Source organism: Equus caballus, chromosome 1 (assembly GCF_041296265.1).
Source record: "Equus caballus isolate H_3958 breed thoroughbred chromosome 1, TB-T2T, whole genome shotgun sequence".
In the NCBI taxonomy this organism is placed as follows: domain Eukaryota; kingdom Metazoa; phylum Chordata; class Mammalia; order Perissodactyla; family Equidae; genus Equus; species Equus caballus.
The window spans coordinates 92,580,298-92,605,255 of record NC_091684.1 but is presented as its reverse complement, the minus strand read 5'-3'; the positions used below and the strand labels follow the sequence as shown (position 1 = coordinate 92,605,255).

The 24,958-nt window shown below is 38.6% G+C and overlaps 1 protein-coding gene and 1 non-coding gene across 2 annotated transcripts in view; both read left to right on the top strand.

Moving 5' to 3' along the window:
- Positions 1-24,879, top strand: part of TIMM23 (translocase of inner mitochondrial membrane 23) — a 34,836-nt gene extending 9,957 nt beyond the window's left edge. Inside the window, exons 3-7 of the mRNA XM_001500113.5 lie at positions 5,931-6,024; positions 6,246-6,330; positions 8,769-8,827; positions 10,665-10,775; positions 24,293-24,879. Coding sequence (XP_001500163.1) covers positions 5,931-6,024; positions 6,246-6,330; positions 8,769-8,827; positions 10,665-10,775; positions 24,293-24,408 — 465 coding nt within the window. The 3' untranslated portion in view covers positions 24,409-24,879. The remainder of the gene's footprint in view (positions 1-5,930; positions 6,025-6,245; positions 6,331-8,768; positions 8,828-10,664; positions 10,776-24,292) is intronic.
- LOC111769679 (small nucleolar RNA SNORA74) lies at positions 8,073-8,276 on the top strand. Its single transcript, XR_002802452.1, has one exon. It is a non-coding gene; the product is annotated as a small nucleolar RNA SNORA74 (small nucleolar RNA).
- Positions 24,880-24,958: the final 79 nt, after the last annotated feature.

The following is a 24,958-nucleotide window of genomic DNA, read 5'->3' as shown; positions in this document are numbered from 1 at the left end:
GCAGCCTTATTTACAATAGCCAAGACGTGGAAGCAACCTAAGTACCCATCAACAGATGAATGGATAAAGAAGATGTGGTGTATATATACAATGGAATACTACTCAGCCGTAAAAAAGAACAAAATTGTCCCGTTTGCAACAACGTGGATGGACCTTGAAGGAATTATGTTAAGTGAAATAGCCAGATAGAGAAGGACAATCTCTGTATGACTCCACTCACATGAGGAATTTAAAAATGTAGACAAAGAGAACAGATTAGTGGCTACCAGGGAAAAGGTGGGGTAGGGGTGGGCACAAAGGGTGAAGTGGTGCACCTACAACACAACTGACAGACAGTAATGTACAACTGAAATTTCACAAGATTGTAACTTATCATTAACTCAATAAATAAAAAAAGTTAAAAAAAAAAAAAAAGCAAGAAACAACAGTTTTAAAAGCATCCCAATAAAAATACTGGAGTGAGTAGTTAGAAAATTATAAGAAATTGTTAATATTAAGTTAAATGTAAATGAGAATGTAAAGCCTGGGTATCTTTTTAATGAAATCTTAAACCAGATTTCTACATATAATTTAAAAATGTAATTTACTACTTGAGTTTATTTTATTAGATCAGATTATTAATATTACTGAAAGTCTATGGAAATAAGAGAAGCGTAATGAAAACAAATATTTGAAATTGGAATTATACATTTTAAAGTTTATATTAGCCTCAGCATTTTGGTTTTTGGGGTTTTTTTGTTTGGTTTTTGGTTATTTGGAGAAGATGCTGATTCAACACAGGTAAAGGTGCAAATGACAGATTGTTTTAAATCTCAGTTTATAATATCATTACTGGACTAAACTGATCAAGAAGCTTCAAGGAGTAGTTGTTGGTTATATCAGGAATGTAAGGTTGATTTGACACCTGGAAATCAATGTGCTACGCCATAGCAATAAAGGACAGAACTTTATTCTACCGATTATCTCAATAGATGCAGGAAGTGTTTGACAAAATTCAATATCCCTTCATGATTGGAAAAAAACCCACTCAGTAAACTAGGCGTAAAAAAGAACTTCTTCAGCCTGATAATTGGCATCTACAGAATATCCAAAGCTGACATCATACTTAATGGTGAAAGACTGAATGCTTTCCCTCTAATAAGGAACAAGATAAGGATGTCCACTCTCTTCCCCTGTTAGTTATTATTGTATAACCAGGGCAGTTAGGGAAGAGAATAAATAGCATCCAGATTGATCACAGAAAAAGTAAGACTGTTTGCAGATGACACAATCTTGTCTACAGAAAATCCTAAGGAAACCACAAAAAATTATTAGAATAAACAAGTTCGGCAAAGTTGCAGAATACAAGATCAATCTACATAATCAATTATATTTCTGTAGAGTAACAGTGGATGCTATAAAGATGAAGGTACAAAAACAATAGCATCAAAAAGAATAAAATATTTAGGAATAAATTCAACAGAAACGCAAAACTTATACTCTGAAAACTACAAGGCATTATTGCAAAAACACAGAAGACTTAAATAAGTTGGATGATATTCCACTGTCTGAGAAGATTTAATATTGTAAAGTAACAATAAGCTCCAAATTGACCTGCAGATTCAACATAGTCCCTATCAAAATCTCAGCTGGCTTTTTTGCGGAAATTGGTCAATCCTAAAATTCACGTGGAAATTCAAGAGATGCAGAATAGCCAACAATCTTGAAAAAGAAGAACAAATTGGAGCCCTCACACTTCCTGATTTCAAAACTTATTACTGAGCTACAGTAATTAAGACATTGTGGTGCTGGCATAACGATGGATCTATAGGTCAATAAGACAAAATTGAGAATCCAGAAATAAACTCCCACGTTTACAGTCAGTTGGTTCTCACCAGGGGTACCAAGACAATTAAGTCTTTTCGACAAATGATGTTGCGACAACTGAATCCATATGCAAAAGAATGAAGTCAGACCCCAGCCTCACACTACCTACAAATGTTAACCCAGAATGGATCAAAGATTTAAATATAAGAGCTAAAATTATAAACTCATAAGCAATTATAGGGGTAAATATTTTCGACCTTGAATTAGGCATTGATCTCTTAGATATGACACGAAAAGCACAAGTGATAAATAAAATCGATGTTAGATTAAATCAAAATTTAAAACTTTTGTGCATCAGACTGCACCATCAAGAAAAGAAGACAGCCCACAAACTGGGAGAGAATATTTGTAAATCATGTATCTGACAAAACTTTTAACTCACTCATAAGACAAGCCAATTTAAAAATCGGTGAAGGATCTAAATAGACATTTCTCCAAAATGTATACAGATACCCAATAATCACATGAAAGATGTTTGATGTCATTAATTAGAGAAATGCAAATCACAAAACCACAATGAGATACCAATTCACACCCACTAGGATAGCTGTAATGAGAAGCCCAGGCAGTAACAAATGTTGTTGAGGATGTGGAGAAATGGGATCTTCATACATGTGGCTAGAAATGTAAAATTATAGAGCTGTGTTGGAAATAGTCTGGCAGTTTCTCCAATTATTAAAAATAGAATTACCGTATGACCCAGTAATTCCAGTCATAGATAAATACCCAAAAGAATTGAAAACATGTCCACACAATAAATTTTACAATATTCATTGATTTTGTTTTAAAGGTAGCCCTCTGTCAGTTGTTTAATCAAAATGTCAAAACTAATCACATGTGTTTTACTTAAATGTTGAACCCAAACTTAAAGGTTGTAGTCTAGCTCTGTTTTAAAATACAGAAACATTGTGATCCTGCATTGCCAGGTGAGGCTTATTAAGTTAGATATAAAAGAAGATTCTGTATTTTTAAAAATTGTCATTTCTTGCTTAATCATAAGCACTTATAGTGGCATCTTCCATTTGAATGCTAGAGGGTCTTCAGAAGTCAAAAAGTTTTCTCAATCTCGTTGTTATAAATAACCATGGAAAGCCTAAATTTAAAGACTACACCTTAATAAAGATTGCATTTTGTGAAATATTTTTTCCATACTTTTGAAGGATGGAGACATGTTAAGTAGTACCTGTCAACTCACCGTATAGTGATTTTTGGCAGCAACTTTTATCTGAGGCACTATTTGTGGTTTCTCTTGCTATTGCTTTTGTATTATCACTACTTTTGCATCCTCACTGAAATATTAAAAATTATATTAAGTAGTCTTTCTCTTGTTAGGCCAGAAGAGCGAGTATAAAAACAAGGAGAATTTAAATATTTCCGACATCCGTAGTGTCATCTAGTTGAAATATAAAGATTTCATATAATGTTGGCCTTCTATTTCATCAGGTACAGTGATGCCCATTCTTGGATTCATTTCTCTTCTGTGTTAGTGAACAAATGGTACAGATAGTATTTTAGTGACACTAGTGTCCTAAGTGTCAGCAGCACATATTTTAACAGGAACTTTTCAGTATATCTTCTCTACTTGCATTGTTTCAAGATACTTTGATATCAACCTTGTTAGATGGTTGTTTCTTACAGTTTTAAATTTGGCTTGCAGAAGTTTTTTCTGTATAACCATAAACTGTTTATCTTTTCTTTTTAACTTGTTAAAAAATTTTATTGAGGTCATAAGTTAATAACATGAAATTTCAGTTGTACGTTATTATTTGTCAAGCACCGTATATATGTGCCCCTTTACCCTGTATGCCCACCCCCCAGCCCCCTTCCCCTCTGGTGACCACTACTCTGTTCTCTTTGTCCATGTTTGTTTATCTTCAACATGTGAGTGAAATCACACTGTGTTTGTCTTTCTCTGTCTGGCTTATTTCACTTAACATAATACCCTCAAGGTCCATCCATGTTGTTGCAAATGGGATGCTTTTGTCTCTTTTTATGGCTGAGTAGTATTCCATTGTATGTATACCACACCTTCTTTATCCATTCATCAGTTGGTGGGCACTTGGGTTGCTTCCACGTCTTGGCTATTGTGAATAATGCTGGAATGAACATGGGGTGCATAAGTCTCTTTGAATTGTTGATGTCAGGTTCTTTGGATAAATACCCAGTAGTGGGATAGCTAAGTCGTATGGTATTTCTATTTTTAATTTTTTGAGAACTCTCCATACTGTTTTCCACAGTGACTGCACCAGTTTGCATTCCCACCAGCAGTGTATGAGGGTTCCCTTTTCTCCACATCCTCTCTGACATTTATTTTTTTGTCTTGGTAATTATAGCCGTTCTAACAGGTGTAAGGTGGTATCTCCTTGTAGTTTTGGTTTCTGTTTCCCTAATGATTAGTGATGTTGAACATCTTTTCATGTGCCTTTTGGCCATCTGTATATCTTTTTTGGAAAAATGTCTGTTCATATCCTCTGCCCATTTTTTGATTGGGTTTTTTGTTGTTCAGTTTATTAATCATATTTTTAAAGAAACCAAGAGCCTTAATTTTATGCGTTGTTTTTTGTTTTTGGGTCCCCGAAAGAATGAATGTAATTTGGCCAGGTTCCCCTCCCTCAAAAAATCTTAGCAAATTTTTGTTATTTTATAAATGTTGTATGGTACATTTTTATTGCCTTGAAAAGGTTAAGCCCCAATGACAAATAACCAATCACATTGTTTTCAAGTGGCTCTTTGTGTGAATTGATGTACATTTTCTTTCAACCCTTGTAGTGTTTTTTTATGGTTGACCCTACCTGAAGATTGAATTGTGCTTACTAATGTTCATCACTACCATCTTTTTTTTTTCCTTATTGTAATTAGTGATCCATTTCTGGGTTGAAGGATAATAATTCACCTCATCAAATCACATGTAGCATTTCTAAAAACCTCAAACAGGAAGGACGCTTTAAATCTAAGTCATTAATTTAAAGCCAGGAAACAGCCCAAATTTGTAGAACTAAGTATAATAACTACATCATGACACAGGATCTATTCAGAGTTTGTTCATTATTGCCCAACAGACCATTTCTGTATGATGAGAGTAGATGCTTACTTATTTGTGCCATTTTGGGTAAGAATGTAGACACAATCCAGAAACCAAAAGCCAGTGCAGAGCTACTGTTTTCCTAGTGAGGATTGCATTCACCAAAGGTCAGTATACCCTTTGCCAAAGGGATGTGTACTTGTTAATGTTTTTTGCCAAGGGTGTATGCTCTCCTTTGGGGATTTATTTTAACCATTTTTGTATGGAAAGCTTGGCAAAAATGTATTGGATCTGTATTGTATTGTATCATAAAAGTGATTGTATTGCAAAATCAGTCATATTGTGCTCTTACAGTATCATTTCTCAACCTAGGATTCTTAGGTGACCTTCAAGGGGTTCATACCAAATTCTGTGTATATAGTTACTGGAAAGAGGGTTTATAGATTTCTAAGATTGTCAAAGGAATATATGCCCCCTTAAGAATTATTAAGAAGGTAATTGTGCCCTTGCATAACTGATTTAAATGGTTGTGCTTGTATAGTTTCTGTTCATTTTTTAAATATCATTTGGTCTTATACATAGTAAAATAGTACTTGATAAATAGTAGCTATAGAATGAAAGTTTTCTTTCACCTTCCAGACCAGTCTCCTATCCTCTGTTACTTCTCATAGCTTTCAGTTTACACTTCTCTCCTTCCTAAACTCTCTTGCATTTTAAATTTATCATTAAGAAGGCAAATTACATAAAACTATCAAACTTACATTGAGAAGCAAAGTTCTCTATGAGAATCCTCCTAAGAACTAATGAGCATAACTATATATGTTGTATTTTTCATTTCAGTTTGATTTAGGAGTTACTTTTGTTGAGCAAAATTTTATTTTTATTTGAAGAAAATTTTACTTTTGTTTGACTAGGTATAGTTGAGTTTTAGTTAATTTAGGTTTTACTTTCTGTGAAAAACTACTTTGAAAAATTAAAAAATGCTTTGCAAGTACTGTTTCTTGAGGGAAGCTCAGCTTGGGTTTTGTTATTATCCCTTTAGGATACAGATGAGTTTATTTTACCAACTGGAGCTAATAAAACCCGAGGCAGATTTGAACTGGCCTTCTTTACCATTGGAGGATGTTGTATGACAGGTGGGTATAAGAGGTCTTTTTTAAATGTCTTCAATCCAGATAGTCAAAAGTGCTTTAAAATCAAAAGGGGTTAGAATATTGCTTTTGGGGTTGTTTTAAAACATCATTATATACATTTTTTAATCTTTTCCTATTAAATAAAAATGAAAAACAATCAGAAGTGCGGTTGTTTTTAATATAAACCTGTATTATTTGGATGACTTGTTACTGTGGTTTACTAGGGGCTGCATTTGGAGCAATGAACGGTCTCCGGCTTGGATTGAAGGAAACCCAGAACATGGCCTGGTCCAAACCAAGAAACGTGCAGTAAGTCTTATGCAATTATCCAATGTAGTGGTGTTTGAATATGAATCTCTACTTTGTTGGCTTGATGAGCACAATCTTGAGATTATAAATACTTAGAGTATTGATAATATGTTTTGGTCACTTTTTTTTTATTCAAAATATAAGGAACTAAAGAATTAGGTTACTGTGAGTCTAAGCTTTCAAAAGGAGTGGTTTTCGAGTCAGTGTCCCTCAGCAGCTGGTGCTACCCCAACCTAACTTCTCAGCTACACCTGTTCCATTCTATAGGCCTATATAACATGCTGTTCAAATTGTTAAATTACTAGTACATTATTTGGATTGTTCGAGGGACATGCAGAACCGTAGGACGTGTGTGGTAAGTGAAGAAATAAGAAGCATATAAGAGTGATTACTAGGTCTGATGTCATTTGAATTGAACTGCTGACTTCACTTTCCATTTCTCATATGGAAAGCTGCAGAAAATTTAAATGAAAATCCTAGAATTTAGAGGTAGTTCCAAAAGAAATAAGACAGTCTTCTCTTAGGAAATTGAAGTTTGCAGAGAAGGGAAAGTACTATTTAGAAGGTCAGGAAGTGTATAAAATGTATATCTTCACCCTGCTTAAGAAATAAACATGACCACTCCCTGTTGATACTCCCTAAATAATGTTATTTAATTTTGCATGTTTTTATACTTTATTAGAGTGGAATCACACAGTATGTATTCTTCGATGGCTCATGGTTTTGTTTTGGACACTTTAAACTCCATCTTGCTTAACCAGCAGATGGCAGCAGGTGTGCTAGAATTAGACCTTGGAAAAACCTGAAGGCCTGTCAAGTTTTCTTATTCCTGTTACTATATGGGTTGCAGCTCTTGCTTTACTAGCCCAGATCCTTGCATATTTTTATGTTCATATTCTTAATATTTGTTCCTTATGTATTATGTATTCTTATGTGTATTATGGAGAATTTTGAATGTATATAAAAGTAAACAAAACAGTACAGTGATACACACATCCTTCAACAATCATCAGCCAGGACCAAGACCAATTGTATCCCATCTCCTTCTCCCCTCCCATATTATTTTGAAACAAATCCCCAAGTCATAACATTAAATACCAATTTGAAAGTGGAAGGTCTCCTAGCAAAGACAACCTTTATTCCTTAAAACAATGATGGCTATTAATGTTTGGGGGAGAGGCAAATTGGTTTGCCTTGTTTAAATCATATTTTTAAAATCTTGTATACCATTTTTTAATATAATCATTCTGATCTTCCTAAATAGGGAAACAGCATTTAAAAATGAAAAGAAGATAGGATTTGGGGACAGACAGATCTATGTAGTTTGAAAGTCTAGCTTCATTATGTACTGTTTTGTTTTCTTAGGTAAGCTTTCTCTGCTTTTTGCCTTTAAGAATTATTGAGAGATGATTAAAGTAAGAGTAGATAAGGGCCCAATAAATGGAGGTATGTTGCCAAATTGCAGCCCAAAGAATTTTACCGGTTTGCAGTGCCGCCAGCAGTACAATAATGAAAATTAATAGTTTTAAAAGCTTGTTATAAATGAAAAGACAGTGTGGTGAACTTATAGTAAATATGCACCGTAATTAATCAGAAACAATATACTTCTCCATAATCATTGCTAATTTTTTTAAATAATCTTTTAGAGGTAATCCATATTTTTGTTATTATTGGGCATTAATTTAAATGAGCTCTTAAATTAAATGAGCTCTTTTACTGTTCGTTGTTGTAATTCCACAATATCCAGCAGTAGTCAGCTGTCCGGACAGAATCCTTCCTGTGACGGTGTTACACTGCTGGGAGAGGAATGTCCTGTCTTCTTCCTCCAGTTGCCTCTGCCACTGTTCTGGTGGCATCTGGCACTGGTGCAAGGCAGAACTGTGCTTCCTTGAGAGTGTGCTAAGCATTCACTTTGGCTGCTTAGTTCTAGTCTGGAAGCAGACACAGTGTGCTTTCTCCGTGTATTCTGGTTAGATAGCTTTTTCCTTCTCCTTGAGTAATCATCTTTAGTTCTGCTTTATACTCTATAATAGTCCATGCTTTGATTCTCCCTAATATTCAAAGTATATACTTCTCCCAGAAAAACTTAATGGAAAGCTACTTTGTTCATTATAATGGCTTTTTTTTTCATGATCAGTTTCTGTAAACTTCTCTGTAAAATATATTCCAGACTGTCACTCAAAGACTATATATGTTTAATAATAATTTCCCCTACTCATTGCCCAAAAGTGTTGGAGGTTTTAACGTAACCTTCATTTATATTTATATAAAGTGAAACCATCCTTATTGAATTCTGAGGTATTAAGTTTTAAAATTAAGAAAACTTTGGGTATTGGGTTTATATGTTTTAAATAGCTAAAATTATGGTTTTTCAAATTACTAGTGAGCTAATGATTCTAAATACTGATTCTTTCTCTTTTCTCTTTCTGCCCTGCTAGGATTTTGAATATGGTAACTAGGCAAGGAGCGCTTTGGGCTAATACTCTAGGTTCTCTGGGTAAGTAGAGATCTCATTTGATAATAAATCATTAAATGCAAAGAAAGTAAGTACACATATGATGAACAATTTGATAGACCAAAATTCTGGTCCTTGGATATTAAAAATTATGTTTAAATCCACTCTAGTGAGTAGTGTAAATAGTACTTAGGAAAACACCGTGAACTACATAATAAAATAATTCCCAATGCCGATACCCTTGTGAATACCATTTCTGAATGTTTTAAATCTTTGTAAACATTGCATCCTCTCCTGTCCGAGCGAGAAACCAAATAAAATCATGTCTTAACTAAATGAAGTCCAGGTAATTTAGGTCCAAGGCAAATGGCTTTGTATGTTAGGAGAGGTTCAAGGTCCTGTACTTAGACATGATATTAATTCGGCCCTCTTTCTATCTTTTCCTAATAGCCCTTTCAGCATTCTGTCTACTTAAGCAGATTTCCCTGACTTAATTGCCAGAGTTGCAATAGGGCCTTTGTAGATAATGAAAATATTTGCAGAAACAAGGAGTAATTTAATAGTACTTAGTCAAGACCAAATGATTTCATACTATATTGTTCACGAATGATTGACTCTCTTGATTACTCATGACTTATAATAAGCCTACTTGTGGCACTTATGCCCTAACATCCAAGGTTTTCTTGGTGACTTAGTTGAAAGTCTGAAAACCTTTTAATTGTGGCAGATTAAGTAAGGGAAAATGTAGGCATCTCGTTGAAAAGATAGGAAAACCTCTGTTATGACAGACTAAGATCCTGGCGTTGTCCCAGGATGTGGGAGCAGTACGTTTTCACACTGTAAAGTCAGATTCACATTTTGGATCCTAATAAATGGCTGGTTCTGTATGCTGCTCTTGTCCTCATTGCCCCCACCCCCACACACACCCTCCTCTTTTGTTCTTATTTGATTGTTTATATACCTAGAGTGATCAGGCATCCTGGTCTGCCCGGGACTGTCTTAGTTTTAGCCCTGCAAGTCTCATGTTCCAGGAAACCCTCAGTCCTGGGCAAACTGGGATGGCCAATCACCCTGTATGTTCCTGTTGTAATATGATCAATCACAGTGTTCTGCTCAAGTTCAGTTTCAGTTAAATAAGTTGAAAAGGGAAGAGCCTTTATAGAAGTATAAAAACATTACAACAGAGGAGTGGTAAGGCTGAGCTTGATGTAAAGTTGACAGGGTCAGATGTGGCTATAATTTTAAGAGGGTAAGGGAAAGGATTAATGCGTTCACAGCTAATGGGAATCCTTACAGGCATAGAAGGAGGATGGTTTGGGGGAAGGGTCTTGTCATGACTAAATAGTGCTAGAGCTACAGTTTTTACACGTGCAGGAACCAAACCTCACTTTTTTTTTTTAAGTTACATTTTTTATAATAGAAATACATGTGTTTTTGTTTCTAAATCCAAAGTATGGCTATGATAAACAAAATATGTGAAAATTAAAGATACTTTTTCTGGGACTCCCCAGTGGTGCTTTTCATAAATGGCTACTATTAGTGTTTCTTCTGAATTCTTCCCAACATATTCTTTGCATAGCCAGAGTAATACACACATGTGCCTACTTTACTTGTAAGTGAATATAGCTCTTCCTGCTTTTTAAGTGAGTGTATAGTATTTCATTATATGCAAAGTCCCTTTTTGGATCAGCTCCCTCTTGGTGAGCATTTTGTTTGTTGCCAGGCTTTTGCTGTTACAAACAATGTTCTAGTGATCATTCTTTGTGTATCTTTGAATACTTTTAGAATGATGTCTGTGGGATAACATTTATCTAAATATAATTACCATACTGACATTCAGCCACTTATTTATTTCTGATCAGTTCCATTTCCCCTGTAGCTTTGCTTTATAGTGCATTTGGTGTCATCATTGAGAAAACACGAGGTGCAGAAGATGACCTCAACACAATAGCAGCCGGAACTATGACAGGCATGTTGTATAAATGTACAGGTGAGTACTGTTGAATGGAGAGCTCTCTCAATATACTTGACATATGCTTTTTATTCATAGTTTTCAAAGAAAACGTTAATGCATTTTTGCAGTGTAATCTAGGGTTCTCTGAAATCTCATGGTTATTTGGGGATTGTTTTTTTTTTTTTTAAAGATTTTATTTTATTTCCTTTTTCTCCCCAAAGCCCCCCCGTACATGGTTGTATATTCTTCGTTGTGGGTCCTTCTAGTTGTGGCATGTGGGACGCTGCCTCAGCGTGGTATGACGAGCAGTGCCATGTCCGCGCCCAGGATTCGAACCAACAAAACACTGGGCCGCCTGCAGCGGAGCGCGCGAACTTAACCACTCGGCCACGGGGCCAGCCCCTGGGGATTGTTTTTTATTTTGTTTTTTAATTTTGATAAAATACACTTAAAAGTGAACAGTTCAGTAATGTTAAGTACATTTACATTGTGATGCAACCAGTCCTCAGAACTTTTCTTCATCTTGCAAAACTGAAAATATACCCATTAAACAACAACTCCTATTTTCCCCCTTCCTTCAGCCACTGGCAACCAGCATTCCACTTTCTATCTTTATGAATTTGACTACTTTACGTACCATGTATAAGAGGAATCACACAGTATTTTTTTTTATGACTGGCTTATTTCATTTAGCATAATGTCGTCAAGGTTCATCGATGTTGTAGCATGTATCAGAATTTCCTTCCTCCTTAAGGCTGAATAATATTCCGTTGCACATATATACCACATTTTGTTTATCCATTCATCTATCAATGGACACTTGAGTTGCTTCACCTTTAGCTACTGTGAATAATGCTGTTACCTAACATGGGTGAACTTAAATACCATTGAATTTTGAAAAAAATAATCAAAACTCTGTCCTTTCCAAGGGAAAGGGCAGAGGAAAAGGGACACACAATCCTTAAAACTGAGAAAGTTCCTTCAAATCAAGAGGGAAGGCAGGTCTTCACTTAGCACAGGTAAAACAAGTGTTGCTATTCTACTTAGTTCTCAGAGAAAAGAGCAAGATCTGCCTACTTTGGGAGAGAGCTGCTATCTGATCTCTTTTCACCCTTGTGGCCAGAAGCACAGCACAGCCTCTGCTGAGCGTCTCAGGGTGCTGAAATCAAAGTATTGGCTGGGGCTGTGGTTCTTAACTGGGAGTCCAGGTCCTCTGCAAAGATAACTGATCATTTTCAGAATTCATTCCTTCTCTTGCTTTCCGTATGGACCTCTCCATCTTCAAGCCAGCAACAGCACATCAAACTCTTCTCATGCTTTGAATCTCTCTTACTTGTTCTTCTGCCTTTCCCTTTTGCTTTTAAAGCTTCATGTGAGTACATTGAACCAACCTAGTAATTCAGGATAATCTCCCCATCTTAAACTCAATATATTAGTAACCTTAATTCTCCCATAAAGTCCCTTTTGCCATGTAGACTAATGTATTCATGGGTGTAAGAGCAGGGAGCAAAAATCATGGAAGCCAAATTTCTGCTTACCGCAGTTAGATGATAACACTCCCATTTTATAAATAAGAGAGTTGAAATTTAGGAGGGATAAAGAGCTTGCCGCAAGTCACACAGATAGTAAATGGCAAAGCCAGAATGAAAGGCCAAGTGTATGTGAGTTCAGGCTCTGTGTTTCCCTTGACCCTGAAATTCCTCTGTTCCTGCCCACCGTTCATCTTAGACAAGTGATGCAGTTTATTTCTAATCAAACACAGCTGTGGAGGACATTTTTCTGTTTAACAGAGAAGAGAAAGACATGCTCATTGTACTTCACAAGCCCTCTGTTTCTTTCATCTTGATTTTTCTGTTTTAACCCTCACCTCACAAATGTTCCCCCCTCCTCAAAAATGAGAAATGGTTAGGGAGAGAATAATAAAGGGCATATAAAAAAAACAAACAAGGAAATACAAGAGGCAGAGGTACAACAGAAAAGAGAGAAAAGGGAAAAGAAAAAGTCGAGGCGAGGAGTTTTGGAAGATGGCAGACTAGGAGGATCCTTAACTCACCTCTTCTATGGACACAACAAACCTACTGCCCGTGGAACAATTTCCTCTGAGAGAGATCTGGAAACTGGATAAAAAGAACCTCCACAACAAGGGACATCACAGACAGGGGTGAAAGAGGCAGAGATACAGCCCCACTGAGGAAAAAACCACATCCTAGCGGCAGTGCTTCACAGCCAGGAGCGATCTCAAAAGTACAGAGCTTGTCCTGGAGGAGTTGGGGATTTGAACTCCACATTAGGCAACCCAGTTCTTAGATCCAGCACGAGAGAGATGAGATCCCATAATACCTGGCTTTGCTGGCTTTGAAAACCAGTAGAGAATACACTCAGGAAAACTATAGACCATCAGGGAAAGAAAAACCTGCTGTTAAAGGGACCGTGCATAGACTTAATCCAGAAACCAGCACAGAAACACCAAATAGAAAAACGTATAGTCTTTTGGTAAAACAGACTTACTCACTAAGCTCAGAGTGCATCCCAGAGAGGCAGGAGGTGGCTGGGCCCAACCCCAGGGACTGAGACGCTGACAGCAGCCATTATTGTAACCTGGTTCAGTTGAGTTAACATGGACCCTGGGAGTCGCCATTGGAATCCTTTTTCTAGTCTGTTAGTACGTGAGTCTGCCCTGCCCACTAGAGTACCCAAGGCAGTCAAACACAGCCAGGCAGCAGGCAGACCGCTCCAGGGACCAGCCCTGCCCACCAGTGAGCCCATGCGGACTTGTGAGCCCACAGGGGACTTGTCTTGCTAGCCATCACAAATGGCCACACAGAGGCTCTGCCCCACCTACCAACACCTGACAGGGTTGTGCACTCCTGTGGCTAGGGCCTGCCCCGCCCATCAGCGCTCCTGAGGGAGCTGTGCACTGCGGGGCAGCAAAGCTAGTTCTTACCAGAGGCCTGCCCTGCCCAAAAGCAAACTGACAACAGCCATGCGTCATGCAGCTAGCCTCACCTGAAGCCTGCACCACATACCAGAGCAGAGATAGCCGAGTGCTGCAGGAGCTCACCAGGGGCCCGTAGCAATCGTGTGCCCCCTGTCCTAGCATCCAGCCCTGCTGGGAGCCTGACTCACTTGTCAGCAAGACCATGGGAGATGTGTGCCTCCAGACCTGAAGCAGCTGTGCCGGGGGCTTGCCCCACCCAATAAAGTGCCCATAGGAGATACGTGCAGCCAAGCTTCACAACCAGCTGACCTGGGGGCCATCCTAGCCTACCTGTATGCCTACAGCAAGAACAACCCCACCACAAAAGGACACACACAGCCCACACAGAACACTCCTGGAGCATTTGGCACGGGTGTGAAGAGGGGAGCACACTGCTGGGCCCCATAAAGCGTCTCTTACATAAGGCCACATTTCCAAGATTGGGAGACAGCTCATCTACCTAATACATAAAAATAAGCACAGAGAAGTAGGCACAATGAGACAAAGGAATATGTTCCAAATACAGAAACTGGACACACATCCTCAGAAGAAAGAAGTAAATGAAACAGATGAACAATCTACCTGATAAAGAGTACAAACTAATAGTCAGAAACATGCTCCCTGATCTGGGGAGGAGAATAGATGAACACAGTGAGAACTTCAGCGAAGAATACAAAATATAAAAAGGAACCAATCAGAGCTAAAGAATACAATAATTGAAATGAAAAATTCATTAGAGGGAATCAACAGCAGAGTAGATAACACAGAAGAATGGATCAGTGATCTGGACAAAACATTAGAGGAGATCATCCAAGCTGAACAGAAGAAAAATTTAAAAGAATGAGAGCAGTCTAAGGGACCTCTGGGACAACATCAAGCATACTAACATTGCATTATAGGTGTCCCAGAAGGAGCAGAGAGAGACAAAGGGGCAGAAAACTTTCTTGAAGAAATAATAGCTGTAAACTTCTCTAACCAGGGGAAGGAAACAGACATCCAAGTACAGGAATTACAGAGTACCAAACAAGATGAAAGCAACAAGGCCCACACCAGGACACATTATAACTAAAATTATAGAATTAAAGGGAGAATCCTAAAAGCTACAAGAGGAAACCAAGTTAACATACAAAGGAAACCTATAAGGCTATCAGCTGGTTTTTCAGCAGAAACCCTACCACCTAGACAGGAGTAGCACAATATACTCAAAGTTATGAAAGGAAAAAGCGCACGACCAAGAATACTCTATCCGCAAGGTTACCATTCAGAATGGAAGGACAGAGTTTTCCAGACAAGCAAAAACTAAAGGAGTTTATCACCATTAAACTGGCCTTGAAAGAAATGTTACAGGCACTTATTTAAATGGAAAAGAAAAGCCACAAACAGGAATAAGAAAATTATCAAAGAAAAAATATCACTGGTAAGGCGAATACCACCTCTGAAACCAGTATTAAGGCCAAAACTCAAAGTACTAAAATTCTATCAATAAGAGGTTAAGGGATACACAAAAATAAAAGAGGTAAAATACGATATCAAAAACATAAAGCATTATAGTGGGAGAGTAAAAGTGTAAGGCTTTTAGTAAAAGGTCAGACTTAAGAGACCAGCGACTTAATATAGATTGCTATTTGTAGGTTATGATGTGTGATAATAAGGGCAACATTTCTTTATTGATCTTCTGTCTGGATGATATATTCATTGACGTAAGTGGAGTGTTAAAGTCCCCTGTTATTACTTTGTTACTGACAATTTCTCTATTTGTCTGTTAATATCTGCTTTATGTATGTAGGTGCTCCTCTGTTGGCTGCATAGATATTTCCAAGCGTTATATGCTCTTATTGGATTGTTTCCTTTATCATTATGTAGTGTGCATTAGACCAGATGGACCTAATAGATATACACAGTTTTCCCTCCAAACACTACAGAATACACATTCTTTTCAAATACACACGCAACATTCTCCAGGATAACTCAACATGTTAGGCCACAACATAAGTCTCAATAAATCTAAGAAGACTGAAATAATATCAAGCATCTTTTCTGACCACGGCAATATGAAAATGTAAATCAACTACAAGAAGAAAACTAGAAAAGCCACAGATACATGGAGATTAAAACATGGCCTGGTGGCACAGCAGTCAAGTTCACATGTTCTGCTACAGCGGCCTGGGGTTGCCCGGTTTGGATCCCAGGTGCGGACTTACACACCGCTTGTCAAGCCATGCTGTGGCAGGCGTCCCACATAAAATAGAGGAAGATAGGCACAGATGTTAGCTCAGGGCCAGTCTTCCTCAGCAAAAAAAGGAGGATTGGCAGCAGATGTTAGCTCAGGGCTAATATTCCTCAAAAAAAAACCTAAAAATACTTAGATGTTGAAAATCTTTAGGGTCAGACAAAAGAATTTCAAACTTTAATTGGCAGCACAAGGGTGGCATTCAACCAGCAAGAGTTTAGTTGGCCCAAACTATGTTTATAAAAGATCAAATTAATATTTTAAAACCTTAAGATTTCACACAAAAACCTGGAATTCCAGCTTCTTTTGAGTAAATAGAAGACACCAAGCCCACATTATGCGTGGTGGCACATGGCTGGAGCCGAGTGGAGCTGCTTCTGCCCCACTGGATGGGCACTGAGGCTCCAGCTCAGTTCCCACCGCTTGCTGTTTTCTTCCTCAAGGTAAGCCGCTGGGGCATTTGCTGTGGTAAGCTCAGCCCTAAATATAAGAATGTACCGAGTTATCTAATTTAAGACGTACTGTATGTTTTTAAAAGATAGGAAAAAGGCAGAACACTTACTATTATCGAAAAAAATGGGAGCCTAGCTACTTGTGTTAAGGACTTCCTTGTAGTAGTAGCATTTCTAACGCAGCTTATAAATTATGGAAGAGGAAGCTCTTGGCCCAGAAGAAAAGCAGAAAAGAATGTCCATTAACTCTGTCAGGTGACAAGTGGATTTCAGTTTCCATTGCATTTGCGAACATAGAGGAGGTAAATAATCTGCACGCCTACAGCTCCAACATTGGTTCACAGTTTCTGGCTGAACAATTTAGCTCAAGACATCAAAATCACTAACAAAGGCAATCAGTGTCTGTTATTGATTTCTGGTTTAGAATAAACTTAAGAAGACAGAGCACAGAATTAGGAATTTTGTGTGGCACGAATACAAATATAACTTCAACTTCCAGATCGAAGAGTTTGGAAAAGAGTTGAGGCACCCTTTTAGTGTAGAGCTAGCATAAACTGTTAAGGAAAGAAGTATACATTTAGGGAATGGCTAATTCCTGCCGACCTAAAATATTTCCAGTCCCAGTGTACTCTTCAGAAATAGAAAGTACACAAAAGGTAAGGAGTCTGGAATGAAAGCAGTATGACTCAACATAGGTATGGAGCTACTTTTGAGGAAAGAAAATTCATGAGGAAAAATACTTGAGGAAATGAGTAACTGTCAGACTAACAAGGGGATCAGTGTAAAGGAATAATTCTGCTGATGTGATTTTAGTTCAGGTCTAATGCTTATTTAATGAGCTGTGTAAATATTTTTCAGAGGGTTTGAAATGTCATTATTAGATTTCCTGTGGGATATGAAACTCTGTTTAATAATGACCAGTATTCTACCAGAACAAGAGCAGCTGTAGTTTTGCTATCATTCATAAGCTTAGGAATGTTTAAGAGGCCTGGTCACTTATCTTCAGGAAACAAAGCCTCGGAAACCAAAATGGGCGCCCCCTTCCCCTCGCAAATATCCCTGAGATATCCTGCGCCTTCCATAGGAAAATCATCTTCTAAAAGCAAACTAAGTAAAAGGATGTACAAATCCAGTTCTTCAAATTAGCTAATTGTCATCTAGGTTATTGGTAAGCGTACTATTTATCAATGAATGCTAGGCCTTCAAAATTAAAGTTCATATGCCAAGAAGAGCCTCTTGGTGACTTCTTGATTTCTGTTACTGGCATCAGCATTCTTCCCGTAAACAGAAATGCATGTCACATGGGTAACAGGCAAAGGACTAACTGCCATAATATATAAAATAGTTCAGGGGCCGCCCTGTTGCCGAGTGGTTAAGTTCTCACGCTCCGCTTCAGCAGCCCAGGGTTTTGCCGGTTTGAATCCTGGGCGCGGACATGGCACCGCTCGTCAGACCTTGCTGAGGGGCATCCCACATGCCACCAACTAGAAGGACCCACAACTAGAAATATACAATGGTACGGGGGCACTTTGGGGAGAAAAAGGAAAAATAAAATTGTAAAGAAATTCAACAAATCACTTGAACCAGTAACCCAATAAAAAATGGAGTATGGACGTGACACAGCACTTCAGGGAAAAATACAAATGACCACTAAATGATGAGAGTTGCTAAGTCTCACAAGCAACCAGGGAAAAGCAAAATAAAACATTAGGATAATATTTTTCACCAACTGGTTTTAAAAAAATGGTAGATGACACTAAATATTGGCAAAGGTAAGCAAGTATTTTGAAGGGCAATTTGGCATAATAAAGTTATTAGTACTTTAAATATGTAGATGCTTTGCTCAAGTAATCTTTCAGCAATTTATCCTACAGCAAACTGAGATGTTGCACAGCTGTATGTATCAAGGTGTGTAAGACAGGCTAAGGAGAAGGTGGTTTTTGAACCAAGATAGACAGATGGGGGAGCATGTGAGGTGGGTGTCCGGAAGGAGCGATTTAGGTAAAGGTAACAGCAAGGACAAAGGCCCTAAAGTGGGAGTCAAAAGGCAATGGGGGGGGGCTGGCCCTGTGGCCGAGTGGTTAGGTTCGAGCACTCCGCTGCAGGCGGCCCAGTGTTTCGTTGGTTTGAGTCCTGGGCGTGGACATGGCACTGCTCATCAAGCCACGCTGAGGCAGGGTCCCACATGCCACAACTAGAAGGACCCACAACGAAGAATACACAACTATGTACAGGGGGGTTTTGGGGAGAAAAAGGAAAAAAATAAATTCTTCTAAAAAAAAAAAGGGCAATGGGAAGAGTAGTAGAATGTGGAGTCAGAAAAGTGGCAAGGGACCAAATCAAAGAGAAGATAGAGCTTCATGGGCCCTCGAAAAGAATTTGGCCTAACTGGACTTTGATTAGTTCTTATCTTCTAAATACTAGCATTTCCCTTTACTTATAAGCCTTAAATTGTTTTTTTGTAACTTCCAGAGAGTTAAACTTTCACCCTTCTCCTGAGAATAGAGTTTACAGCAGGAGGTGTTAACTCAGGGTTTATAAACCCTCCAAAACTTCCATAAGATTCTCAAACAGGTCTCACTTCCTACCTCCCGCAGAAAAGCAACCACCAGAGAGACCAAGAATCTGGCCGAAAATAGTCCTCAAAGGGCCCAGTGATGTGGCGAGTCAACAACAACTCGTGTTTAGCGAGTCTGGCCCTGCCTGGGAGAACTGGGATTGCAGGGAGGGCTGGGTGCGGCGGCGGCGAGCAAAGCCAGCTGCTGTGCTCTTCAAAGTCACACATGTTGCTTCCACTCTGTAGCAGAGCAAAAAAGGAGAAGACAAGGAAACAGCCTTCTAGTGACCAGTCACCTTTGATTGACCTTCCTCTCACCATCCCCCATTTCATCAGTTGTGAAGGTCACCACCAGTCACCTGAGTGGAAGCCCTGAACTTCTGTGACAGTATTTCTCATTGGCCATTTTGACTTTAGGCTTCTACTGCTACAGTAGTCTATCTTATCTGCTCTCTATTTCTAACTTAATCTTCCTTAGGGATGGTTCTAATACTCCCTGTCAAGAAACCTTTGATGATGACACGCTGCCTTTCAACCGAAATTTAAACTTCTCACTGTAGCTTTCCATGCTCTAATCCTAACCTGTCTTTCCAGACTTTTCTCTCAGACCTTTCTTATGCACATCCTGTGACCAAACAGATAAATTTGAAATCCAGTCCATCCCTAAGGCCGAGCTTAACTGTTATTAGCTTTGCAAGAAATTGTGCTGATTTTTCCTTTCTGTTTCCTGGAGGCATGGTGAAAAAGGCAGTGGGCTTTGGAGTCAGACTGGATCGACTTGATCACTAAAGAGCTTTGTGAACAGAGAGAACTTGTCTGGATTTCAGTTTCTTTGTCTGTAAAACAAAGGTGACCTCTGTTCCCTTCATAGAGCTGTAAAGGAGATAACCTATAGAAAGCAGTAACTTCCTTTTTTCACCATAAGCACATTTCATACGATTCTCACAAGACTTAACACAGTTTTCCTGGTAGGAAGTCAGTAGACAGTATCTAAGACTGAAAAATCAAGAAATAGGAAGATAATCATCTTGTTAAGAAACGTGAAGGTAACAGAGCAAAGAATTAAAGTAGTTGCCTTTGGGAGCTAGGAATTAGGGTGAGGATGATGAGTGCAGCAGATTGTTGTGCATTGCTCAAATCTTTTAGTACCATCTTGACTTTTAAAATTATGTATATGGACTACTTTGATAAAAATAAAATTAAAAGTGAGCAAAGACGTATCAACATAAAAAATTAGGCATAATTAGACTGGGGAGGGGATAGTTAGTGTTTAATGGGTACATAGTTTGTTTCAGTTTTACAAGGTGGAAAAAGTTCTCTGGAGATGGATGGTGGTGTTGATAGCACGGCAGTGCCAATATGCTTAATGATACTGAACTGTCCATTTAAAAATGGTAAAGTTTATGTTATGTGTATTTTACTGCAATTTTTAAAAATAATAAATTTGACAAAATTTTTTAAAGTTAAATAGTGCAAAAGATTTTTGGTATTTAGTAGCCATCTCAGTGTGTAGGGAGCGCTATTCGTCTGCAGCAGTGGCCAACTCCTGCTGGCCAGATGTCTGGCTGTTCGCTGTCCGCAGGCTACAAATGTTTTACATTTTTAAGCAGTTAAATTTTAAATGGTTATGTAAGTCCCTACGTAATATCCTTTGGGCCTTCAAAGCCTAAAATACTTACTTTTGGCTGTTTTAAGAAAAATTTGCTGATTCCTACCCTAAAGTAATTGTCAGTTTAATATGTTGGCTCTGCCAGTAACCAGCTTTATGTCCCACAAACAAAGCACCTTGAATATTCCGGGCCTCATCTTCCCGTGTTTAGAAGAGGGAATATTTGCCCTTTCTGGAAGAGTTGTGTAAGGATCCAAAAGATAGAAGGTGAAACTGTGAAGCATAGGTCTCGTGTTTATTTTGCTTTATAGAGATTGACCGTTGGCCTTATTTGGTTACTCTTTGTTCAAAGCAAGTGTGTTTGCTAATCACCTTCCTGTGCTCCGTTGGGCAGAAATTTGATTACAGAAAGCCTAAAGCCAAGGCCCTCAAACTTTTTTTTTTTCTTTTTTTTTTTCTTAAGTTAATGATAGGTTACAATCTTGTGAAATTTCAGTTGTACATTAATGTTTGTCATTCGTGTTGTAGGTGCACCACTTCACCCTTTGTGCCCACCCCCACCCCACCTTTCCCCTGGTATCCACTAAACTGTTCTTAGTCCATAATTTTAAATTCCTCATATGAGTGGAGTCATACACAGATTATCCTTCCCTCGCTGGCTTATTTCACTTAGCATAATTCCCTCAAGGTCCATCCGTGTTATTGCAAATGGAATGATTTTGTTCTGTTTTGCAGCTGAGTAGTATTCCATTGTATATATGTACCACATCTTCTTTATCCATTCGTCTGTTGATGGGCACTTAGGTTGCTTCCATGTCTTGGCTATTGTAAATAATGCTGCAATGAACGTTGGGGTGCATAGGACTTTTGGGATTGCTGACTTCAAGCTCTTTGGATAAATACCCAGTAGTGGGATGGCTGGATCGTATGGTATTTCTATTTTTAATTTTTTGAGGAATCGCCATACTGTTTTCCATAGTGGCTGCACCAGTTTGCATTCCCACCAGCAGTGTATGAGGGTTCCTTTGTCTCCACAACCTCTCCAACATTTGTTACTATTAGTTTTAGATATTTTTGTCATTTTCATGGGTGTAAGGTGATATCTTAGTGTAGTTTTGATTTGCATTTCCCTGATGATCAGCGATGATGAGCATCTTTTCATGTGCCTGTTGAAGGCCCTCAAACTTAACAGTTGGAAAACTCTGGAGTTAATGGAAAGAGTTAAAACTAAAACATGGCTGGTATGTGATAAAAGGCTACCCTTGAGTCAGGATTAACTGTGCTTAGTAAATCAAAGACTATGTATGTTTGGTGTCTTGTTGCTGGAAATTACTTTCTTTGAAGACTAGAAAAAGTTACCTAATTCATTTGAACTAAGTTTGTTTCATTCTGGCCAGAAAGTAGAAAGCTTTCTGGGGGATAAATGATTCTTAAGGGAACCTTAATATGCCACTGATGTCCCAAAGATCTTAAAGCCTTACAGTTCTCAATGTCATTGTGTTACCCCTGGCACCTATGCCCAAGGAGGCTTGTTATTTGATAGCTGAGAACTAGTGTGAAAATCCTTCCAAAAGGGCCAAGTAGAAACCGTGTCCTTAGGACGCTCAAAGCAAAGGGCCCACTGGAAGGAACAGTGTGCGGCTCTTTCCAAACCAGCCGGCAGACTGGAGAGTCCTGTGGACCTGTACTCAACTACAGGCCGAGGGCAGTTAGTCTGAAGTTGAATGTTTGGTCCCAGGAAAGTGTCTGCAAAATTCTTCTTTCAATAACCTGCTCTCCATCATTTTTCTACTAACAAACAGCAGTAAGGCCACCTTAGCTTTTGCTTTGCTTTGTGTTGATTCAGAATGGAGTTAGAGTAGTGTTATGTTGTAAGCTGCTTGAAAGAACCCTCATTACACTCAAAGTTTAGGTCTAATAACTGAGCCATAGTGATGCTGTTGCAGATAGCTGAGCTGCCTTTTTTTTTTTTTTAAAGACTTCATTTTTCCTTTTTCGTCCCAAATCCCCCTGGTACATAGTTGTATATTTTAGTTGTGGGTCCTTCTAGTTGTGGCATGTGGGACTCCTCCTCAGCATGGCTTGATGAGCGGTACCATGTCCACGCCCAGGATTCGAACCAGTGAAACCCTGAGCTGCCGAAGCGGAGCACATGAACTCAACTACTTGGCCATGGGGCCGGCCCCCTGAGCCTTTTTTCTTTTGTGCTTCATAGTTTAGTTTTTCCATTTTTAGGTATTTGGTGTAATTATAGTTCACTTTCAGATCCTGCAACATTTTATTGACTTACTGGTCAAAGCAAGGTAGATCCTTATTAAACTGAACAGATTGTTGTGAGTGAGCAGGTTGAGTGCACATTACTTTTACAATTTTTCAACCACATTGAATGCAGTTGCAACTCAGCTGCCATGCCTAGTCTAAATATGGCAAGATGATACAAAGAAATGACGTGGACTTCAAGGAGATAGTTCCCATTTACTTCACTTTTTTAACGTTTGTCCCCCTCCCACATATTTGACAGCTGTTTATAGATGGTGTCTGCAGTTTCTTTGGGGTCTGTTTGATAGAGATAATTAGGGCACTTCATAGTGGAAGCCTAAGCAGGTCGGCTATCAGAAGTCTTCAGACTAGAGAGGCCCCTGTAGGGAGTGGCCCTTTAATCTATCAGCAGAAGCCACCTGGCAGGACAGTCATTGCAGAAGTGGTTAGTCTGGAGTCTTCTAACTCGGTCACATCACTGAATTTCACAGAATTTACTCACTCATAGCTGCAGGGCCTCTAGTGGGGTAACCACTGGACCACAGCTCCAATCCACTTTGCTTTCCTAACACATGACTTGGAACAAGTACTCCATTGGCACAGTACAGACTGCCCGAAGTTCATGGTCCCTGCTTGTTTGTGAAACTGTAAGAAGTATTTCTTTAAAGCTGCTTTTGCTACCTCCATTCCTCTTATTAGACTTGGGAGCTATTTTTCAGGTAACTGAAACATTTTCGTTTCTGCATTTCATATGAAATATCTATTACCAATCTTTTTCCACATGAAAAATTGTTTTCTTGTGAAGCAAAAGTAGTTCAAAGTCTAATCCTTGAATGTTTTTCAACTAGTATGATGATGCTAAGCGCCTCACTGCCCATTAGTTGTGTTAGACTGTCTGACACAGTGTGGGAGAGAGCAGTGATCAGCTCCTGATTCAGAGCTTGCTTATACCCGTCTTATCACCACTGCTTCTTGAGTCTTCAAAGTTAATATTTAGAGGACCTGTCCAGAGTCCAAAGGCTGATAGTATTGTTTCCAGAGTGTGTCACCTTGTTGACACTGCAGCCTTCAATCAATCGACAATGCCAGTGAAGTTATAAACTATATGACCAGCAGGAAATTATTGATCTGGCTGGGACTTTAATAATAATAAGCATAAGATCTTGTGCAAAAGTGTTGTGGAAACAAGTTGGATGGGGAAAAATCAAGAAGTTATTAAAGATGATGATCTTAGGTACAAATTGTGAAAAGTGAAAAAAGGTTGTGAATATGAAAATAAACGTATTAAGTAATTTAGGGGATTTCTCTCCTAGTCTTGGTTTCCTACATTAAAACTTGTATTCTCTTGTTTGGGATTGAATACTTATAATCATGAATGGTGTGTCTCAATTTTGTGACACTCTTATTTAACCCTTTGATGCTAGAACACTACACAATGCAAGGCTGTTTTTTTCTTCTCTCTCCCCCAGGTGGTCTTCGAGGCGTAGCACGAGGTGGTCTAACAGGACTAACACTTACCAGCCTCTATGCTCTATATAACAACTGGGAGCACATGAAAGGCTCCTTGCTCCAACAGTCACTCTGAAAATTTTGCCAGCTTGTGAATGGAGGACACTTTAGTAGTTATCCAGATCAATTTATAAGTCAGTCTGGAGTTATTCTCTCTTCTGCCTACAATTAGTTTGAAAAATTGGGGATTCCAGTTTGCTGTGATGAAGACCACGGATGTTTGACCAGGACTGGCACGCCTTCCAGCCATTAATGAGTTGAAGCCAAAACCCTTTGGTGGCTGAGTAATGTGGTTCTCTTCTCCTTTGAAGAAGATCTTGCACCTGTTCTCTCCTACCCCCTGAACTGGACAGCCACTTACTCCCAGAGTTCAGGTCATGCTTGTCATCCATACTGTAATACCATGTTTGTTCATTTAATGACTCAAAAGTATAATATTGCCCTGTATTCCCAATAAAGGGTGAAAACAGAACCAAAGTCATAACTCCAACATAAACAAAGTGGGCATCTCCATTAAAAGATCTTTCTGGGTATAAAGTGAAAATTATTCTTTTCTTTCTTTTTGTATTTTTTCTGCCCCAGAGACTAAAACATGTCACGGTTGTGTTGAAATGAAGGGCTACCGA